An 8,563-nucleotide genomic window follows, 5' to 3' on the forward strand; every position below is an offset into this window, starting at 1 on the left:
TATGTAAAAAATTTCATGAGTTTTTTATTATTCTATTTTCATTTACCTCTTTTGTGTGTATATTATATAATGACACAATGTATCTTATTATGATCCACTTATCTTGTGTTTTTTCTTTTTAAATAATTTTGAATTCATTAAAGAAATATAACTATTAATTTTTTGTTTGTATTTAAAAAAAAATTCCAGCTTTAACTCCTCCAAAACCTTCAAACCTCCTGAACATGCCTGGTGCCAGTGTTCCCTCACCTAGCCTCCCTACATCTGGATTACCCAACAAGCCTCCCTCCTCATCGTATCTTGCTGCATCCAGCCCAGCCCAGACCAACACGTCTGCTTCCCACTCAAGCCCCACCTCCACATCCAACTCCACTTCCTCAACCTCGCAGTCCAGCTCCCGGCCTGAACCCCCCAAAGAACGTGATGTTGACAAGGTAAGAGAGAAGGAGAAGTCCAAGGAAAAGACAGAGAAGCCCTCAACCCCATCGTCAACTGGAAGCACGCCTGCCCCTTCAACTTCTGCTGCCAGCGCCAAGAAGGAGAAACCAGACACAGCTGTACCTGCCACCTCAATGCCCACACCTGGCATGGAGTATGTGGTAGACCCTGCCCAGCTTCAGGCGCTGCAGGCTGCTTTGGCGTCAGACCCTACAGCTCTCCTCACAAACCAGTTCCTGCCATACTTTATGCCTGGCTTTTCCCCGTATTACTCCCCACAGATCCCCGGGGCTCTCCAAGGGGGCTACCTGCAACCTATGTATGGTATGGAAAGTCTCTTCCCTTACAACCCAGCATTGTCACAAGCACTGATGGGCCTGTCTCCAGGGTCCCTGCTGCAGCATTACCAGCAATATCAGCAGAGCTTGCAGGAGGCACTACAGCAGCAGCAGCGGCAGCTTCAGCAGATCCAGCAACCCAAGGCGAGCCAAACTCCTGTTCCCCCTCAATCCTTGGGGGATCGCAAAGAATCTGCCAAAGATCCAGTGAAAACAGAGGAGCGAAAGGGCAAACCCCATAGTGAACCGCCCACTTTCTCCAGCTCCTCTCATAATAAAGTACCCTCTGAGCAGAAAGAGATGGATGGCAAAGCTGTGGACCCCCATCTAGACCAGTACATCGTCCCCAAGGTGCAGTGTAAACTGGCATGCCGCAAGTGTCAAACCGTTTTCACCAAGGAAGAAGCGGCTATTACCCACATTAAATCAAACTGTTTTTTTGGTCAGTCTGTGGCTAACCTGCAAGAGATGTTGCTGCGTGTCCCTGGTGGCGTAGGTGCAGGGGCTGGAAGTCTCTACGACTGCCTGGCTTGTGACACTACGTTGGATGGGGAGAAAGCACTCAGTCAACACCTGGAATCGGCATTGCACAAACACAGAACAATCAAGCGATCAGCCAGAAATGCCAAAGAGCACGCTACTAGTTTATTACCTCACTCTTCAGCCTGCTTCCCCAATCCTAACACCGCATCTACCTCGCAGTCTGCCACTCATCCCATCAGCAACCCCCCTCCCCCGCCAACAACATCAGCCACCATGCCATCCTCTGCTGTCTCCTCTTCCCTGTGCTCCACCTCTACCACCCCACTCAACACCACAGCTGCCGGGAAACCATGGCCCCAGGCCCCTTTCTCCAGAGCTTTAGCTGGGAAGCCCAATGCCAGTCCCTCCTCTTCTTCCTCCTCTTTTCCTCCAATGTCCTCACCTTCAACGGTTACCTCAAGTTCATTGAGCACCTCAGGAGTTCAGACCTCGATACCAACAGACGTCTTTACCGACGAGTCTGACTCTGACAGCAGTCAGAAGTCAGCAGAAAGGCTTGGCAGGACGGCGGAGGAGCCGCAGCAGCCTGGCTTTGTCAAAGACAGTAGTAGATGTAGTAAACTTGCTAGTGTAGGAACAGACTCCATCAGATTGTAAAAGAGCTTTCAGTGATGGACAATATTTAAAAAAAAAACACACAAAAAAAGACAAAAAAAATCACAAATGGAAAAAACATAAAAAGCAGCAATGTTAAAAATACATTAAAAGTATACAAACCAATTTCAGAAAAAGATGTGTAAAGACTAACTGCAATTCCAAAGCTTGTAACCAAAAATTTAAATGTTAGTGGATTGTTTTCCCATATCAACATGCTGGTTTTCGTTTTGTTTTTTTATTTTTGTTTTACTCAACTGAAATACATGCATACTAATATATGAGAATAGAAAAGATCGCTGCAGTGATGTTTTGGGTAATGTTAGAGGAATGCTGTACTGTATGGCAATGGACTGCCTCAAAGTTGACAAATGGCCCAAGAACCTGTTTGAAGAAATACGAGTCAACAAGCTGTCCCTTTGTTTTGTAATAATTTCTACTTAATAGCACAGTCACAAAAAGCCAGTATGTACTGTATGGGAGAATAGTCTATCAGTTTTCTTGCTATTTAAGCATTCAGAAAATGGCTTGCAAAAGTAAAAGAATAATGTAATGTCTATTTTATTCTCAGGTCAACAGGTCACAGAAGTTTTTTTTCTGTTACAGAAATCCATGTTTTACACCTTTTGTTTCCAACAGGAGATATGCATTTTTTTTTCTTTCAGAACTTGATTTAATAACAAAGTTTTAAGTTGAATGAAATTTTAATAAGGCATTGTTTCTGGGCATTCAAAAAGGGTAAATGATTTACTGATTTTAACATTGGAAATCCTTCTAAAGGGGGAGGGGAGGGATCGCAATCCCATCATACCCAGACAAGGAGAGCATTGCAGACATAATGGGCGATAAAAAGAGTTTTGATTGAAAAAAACAACCTTCTGTATTTATGATAGATATGAACATTTTTGGTGTTAAGTAGATTGTTGCATTGGAAATGAATTTAAACATTATGGTAGGTTGAAAAAAAAAACTTTGTGTACATTTAGCTTTTGTATTGTTCAACTTTAAGACGCTTCATTTGATGTTGTCTTGGTCATTCCGATAGACTAGGTTATGGACAGGTAATTTATCTCAGCTTTATTTCTGTCTTATTCTCAAATCTTTGGGAAAATGTTCACCCAAATGCCCCTCCTGACAAGGCAGGATCCTCTTTTAGAATTATTTAAATTTTATGTTTTGGTTGGTATTGCGCTAACCAAAACAAAAATGATCCTGGGTGAAATATTGAAAGTTTTATTTTATTTAATTTTGTGTTACCTTTGTGCACTTATCATTGTCTGACTCCTATTTCTCACTCTACTTGTTCCTCTCTTCGCACTTATTTTTCTCTGATCTCCTGTGTTTGTAGATATGTACACTACAAAGCAGGTCTTTTGTTTTTCATGTAGTGTGGCTACAGTATTTATTTTCATTTTGACATTTTTGTTGTCATAAATGAAAATGAAAAAAGAATACTAATAATAATTCTCACGCTTTAAGACAAAAAGAAAATCCAAAGACTAAACACTTTTCACCATTGGTGCATAAATATGAGAAAAGAGGCTTCTTTATACTTGAGAATTTGTTGCTGTTTTTAGAGGAAAGAAAACAAAGTTTTAAAAGATAAAGGAGTACGCATCAGAGTTGCCGTTTTTGCTTCTTTGCAAGCAAACAGGTGGCTTTTTTACGTAAATACCAAAAACCAAAAAGGGCCCTTGTCCTTGCATTGTGGAGTAGCACCGTTACAGAGCCATTGCAGTTTGTAAGATAGAGGTTATTCATCTTTTTTTGACTTTTTTGTCACATTAAAATGTCCATTTTTTTTAAAGAAAATGTATAAGGTCTGGTCTTCAAGGACATACGTTTTGCTGCTAATGTAGAATTTTGAAAGGAAAAAAAAGTACCTAGATGCATGCTCATTTTGCTTTTGGCTAAGCTTTAACTAAAACAAACAATACACCAATTTCTTGCCTCTGCAACACCTTTTTGTTCTTGTTGCAAAAACGGAACTTTGAAGACTGTGAATATATGTTCCAAAGGACATTTTGCTGATTTTCTTTTTGAACAGACCAATGTTTAAAGCCAATGATCTATAACGTTTGTAAAGAACAGTGCATTCCAAATATCACAATGGATTTTTCTTAAGCAAGGACTGATCCTATTTCATTTAATTGCTTTTAATTCTCACAATCTATTTTTTCTCATTTTTAAAGTGACTGTAAACTGTTGTGTAATTCTTTTGCATCATTGTTTGCTGAACAACGTGACCTCCATATGTCATTTTGTGCTGGCATGGAACATTGCTGAACATCCCTCCATCCAGTTAAGGTTGTATCGTACTTGTTAAGGCAAGTAATAGTGGTTACCAAAAAATGTATATAATACATCTGGTACTGATGCGTCTCATAGGTTTAGTAACATTTATGCCAGTCAACATACAACTAGCCTCAGAGGGAAATGATGGCGGTTTTGCTGAGGTGTGGTTGCCCCATTCCTGGGAAATCCACCAGTGACATGTCCCATGTGTCTGCAGGGTGCCACTTCCACACATAGATTACAGGTTTTAAAGGGACATCTTCATTCCAAAGCATTATTTCTGGAAAAAGTAGGAGGTTTTTTGAAGATGTCCCTTGATTTCAAATAGCAAGGATGCTTTCATGTCCAAAGAAGTCACCAACTTAATTGTATTGCAATGGAAATGGATGAGCATAGGTAACCCCACCCTCTCACTGACGATCCAATGAACTAAAACTTTTATTTTCAAAACCAAAACCAATACATATTGAAATTTGAAAAAGTACTTTTTGGCCACTATTGCGTAGTCAATATATTCGCCCTAATGAATACAAGGCACATCTCAGAGGTGTGTTTAAAGTGCTTTGTCTTGCAGAGCAATGTGATTTGGTTGTAATTCTACAGCATGCTGTTAAAAAGTAAGGATATTTGGTCTGGAAGCTTGCTACTTCTCTAAAGTCCAGTTCCCTGAAATACTGTTCATGTACTTTCTTATTTTGGAAAATTCTTAAGTTGTACAGTTTTCTCAAATATGTTTGCTTTATTTTATTTTCAGACAATGTCAGACATGTATTATTTTCTTATAAGTCTTTGTATTTTAGTTTGTGTATATGACTTTTTATCATAAATTAACACTAGCTTTAATTTGAATTGTTGAAATTATGAAACAAAAAATATGACCTGGCCACTTTATGGTATGATAATGTTCTTTATATTCATTGTCTTGAGAATACTTTTTGCTTTCTTATTTTCAAAGTGTAATCTTTTGGGCTCTTTTGTGGAAGACAGCGTTGAGGTCTCTACATCAGATTCAGCCAGCATGGACTGTGTGTGTGTGTGTGTGTGTGTCTATCTGTGTGTCTGTCTGTGTGTGTGTGTGTGTGTGTGTCTGTGTGTCTGTGTGTTTCATAAGAGTCAGCATCAATTTAATTTCTTCTTGTTTGCCTTTTATTTTTTTAATATGTTACACACCAAAACAAACTGAACCACAAAGCTGGATTATGAATAACTGAAATTTAGAACATCCAATTTTAAATTAATGATCAGAAACGATACCGAAGCACTGAGCAGTTTTTACTTTGATTGAATTCATGAATGTGGCCAAAGCTTTATGCAGTTGATACACAAAGAAAAAAAGTTACAAGTTGTGCTCCAGACAAGTGTATATTTTATTGTGGCACAAAACGCTATTGTGGATAATTGGATCCACTGACGTACATTGGGATACTTGATTTTGATGGACACTTACAAAGAGAGAGATGAAGACAAGGTTTTGCTGTAGAGGTCATCTTTTGCCCACTGTGAAAATGAGTGTGTACCTGTATACAGATATAGATATATTTAAAACAAGACATCAACTTTTGTTTTTGTTTTTTTCGAGATGAAGAAGGAATGAAAAGAGAAAAAAAGGACTCTGGGAAGCTTTGGAGATCTCGTTAAGAGGACATGAGAGGTTGTGGGCACACCAAAACTGGACATGGGAGCCAAAGGCAGGCTCAAAACAGCTTTAAAACCCCCTTCTTATTTGATTACTGACAACTCTGTAATGGGAATGGACTCTGGAACAATGGACATGTGTGACACAGAGAGGAAAGTCCTTAGGTGAAACTGAACTTAAGTGGCTCCAGCCTCTTTCTCCTTTCTGTCTGTCTATTTCTTTCTCCAGCTCTGCCTCTGCTTCTGCTCTTTGATGGACATTTTCCAAATTTCAGGACAGGATGGACAGACATGCTTGCTTCATTTCTCCCAGTTCATGTTGCTACCCGTTTCATTTCCTTGTGCTTGTCTCTAGTTGACAAGTTAAGCTCTCTAGTCAAATGGCGGCTCACCCCTCTCTCTGTTGATTACATAATCTAAAAAGAGAAATTAATAACAGAGAGCGGGGACGGGTTCTCAAAGCTTTCATTCTTAAAGAGGCAGTTACACTAAAAAAGCGTATTAACCAAAATTAACAACCAAACTAACAACCAAACAACCATTTGCTCCAACTTCAAAGATGAACTGTTACTTGGAGCTCTCTGTTTCTTTTGTGACTTCTGGTGCCACAATGTTTTTTTATGCTTTTAGTTTTTCTTTTTGTTTCCTTGAATTACTCCTCCTTTGAGCCTCATAAGCATGGCTCTGTGGCTCCAGGCAGCCCATCCGAGGGTAGAAAAAAACAGCCTTGCAATGTACAAAAAAGAGCAAGTTAAACCAAAAATGTTGTTCTTGATGTCTTTTCTATACTGTAGTCTTGTTAGCTTTTTTGTTACTGTAATTATATGATGAAGATTTCCAAACTGTACCAAATTACATGGAAACTAACATACATACAACCACATGGAACTTCAGACTTTTAAAGAAACTTTTGTCACAAAACCTTGTTGTCCTAGTTAAGTTGATTGTAGATGGTAATTGAATATACTCCTTTGAAAATATTTCATCAAGTATGTTTCTTGCTCATTGTGATACATTAAAAAAGTATGAGCATAAATTGCACTGGTGTGGACTCATCTTTGACTGTTTTGGGATTTGATCACTTGCTGTCTACAAACTACAACTTGGCAGAACTCCGAGAATTGACGAAAAATAATTACTAGTTTTCTCCTGTTTATTGAAAAAATTGATGTGATCCAAGGGCCAAAAAGATTTTTATTTTAACCATAAATATTACGGATATATTCAAAAATATTGTAAAAGACCTTTCAATCTTAATATGATTAGTTCATTTTTTTGTACTTGATCAGAACAGTAAATAAATGTTCCATTGTTTCCATAACAATGGAAGCACACATAATTTCATGATGGTTTGCTTTAAAAATGAAAAAATCTAACCCTGTGTTTACATCAAGATCACTGATTTTGCATTTATGAGGAAAACAGATAAAATGTAACTATAATTTACAGGATAGATTACATTGTAATTCTATATTTTCTGTAACACAAGAACCATTGTTGAGTATCAACATGTTCTATAACTCATTTAAAAGCGCCATCAGTAAAAAGTCTGCCAGCGTCTGTGCAGTATAACCACGACGTTCCACTTTCAGGATTGCTCCATTGCTGACTGAAATTCTGCCATATGTCAATCTTTTCGGCCGGATGCCCGTTAACTTCCACATTCTTTGTGTTGGAATTTTAAACTCTGATGGATTTATGATGACCACGGTTAACTGCTCCTCAACTCTATGTAGGGTAAATCCGGACAGCTAGCTAGAAAATCTGTCCAATCTGAGTTTTCTGTTTGAACGACTAAAACAACTTTTGAACGTATACGTTCCACCAAAACAAGTTCCTTTCCGAGGCAATTTTGCGGCAGCCATGGGGCTCCGTGCAGCGCTTATCGCAGCCAATGACTATTGGTTTAAAGACATGTCAATAAACCAGAGCACATTTTTCTCCCATGCCGGAATGCTGTTTGGTCTAGCCAGACCCTCCTCCACGGCGCCATGAAGGAAGGTCTGGCAATGTCACACTATTGCAGTAGTGAGCGGGCTGGAGCATCAAAGTCCTACCCATACACCCGCCCGACCAATCACAGCTGTCAGTCATGATGGTTCACCCCGTTTTTATAGCATCATGTTTAAAATTGCAGCATAAAATAGTAAATAGTTTGCAAGACGAGGCCCAGTGGGAGTACTGCTGGATATTTGTAAAATGTTAGCATATGAGGCCTGGGCGTCACATACAACAACAAAACAACAAAACAATTTAGCTGAAATGGCTAATGTTCACTACATCATAGGTTGTTTACCTGACAAATTAAGTGCCTATTTTACAGTCTGAATCTCTCTCCACCTTCCAAATGCTGCATTGATGTTAACTCTGGAAACAAAATACAACAAGCACAGTTAGCAGTGGGTAGTTCAGGGGACCTGGGAGTTTGGACCATTCCCTATGAAAACCCAGCTGGTCCAGCTCTGCCTGTTAAAGGGATGATTCAAAGTAATTTCACCCTAGGGTCCTTTGCACCATGACCTTGAGCCAAACAACCCCCCAGAAGCTCTTTTCCCATTGGTTGACTAGCGCTATCAGCCAAATGTATTAGTGCAGGCGCTAATGGAACCAAATGTGTATCTTGTAAATTACCCCACTAATAATGCCCGGAATAGTACCAAACTTCTCCAGTAGTAAAAATAGGTGCTGTACTCACAAACCAAGGCATTGGAAAGTTCGTA

At 39.2% G+C, this 8,563-nt stretch overlaps 1 protein-coding gene across 4 annotated transcripts in view; it reads left to right on the plus strand.

Annotated features, from left to right (window-relative positions):
* zfhx3b (zinc finger homeobox 3b) overlaps positions 1-6,879 on the plus strand; it is a 136,877-nt gene extending 129,998 nt beyond the window's left edge. For 2 of the 4 annotated variants that reach the window (XM_032519371.1, XM_032519213.1), the window contains exon 10: positions 190-6,879. In XM_032519371.1, the coding sequence (XP_032375262.1) occupies positions 190-1,916 (1,727 nt within the window). In that variant the 3' untranslated portion in view covers positions 1,917-6,879. The remainder of the gene's footprint in view (positions 1-189) is intronic. The other 2 variants (XM_032519125.1, XM_032519296.1) reach the window with 1 other exon arrangement.
* The last annotated feature ends 1,684 nt before the right edge of the window (positions 6,880-8,563 follow it).

Source organism: Etheostoma spectabile, chromosome 1 (assembly GCF_008692095.1).
Source record: "Etheostoma spectabile isolate EspeVRDwgs_2016 chromosome 1, UIUC_Espe_1.0, whole genome shotgun sequence".
In the NCBI taxonomy this organism is placed as follows: domain Eukaryota; kingdom Metazoa; phylum Chordata; class Actinopteri; order Perciformes; family Percidae; genus Etheostoma; species Etheostoma spectabile.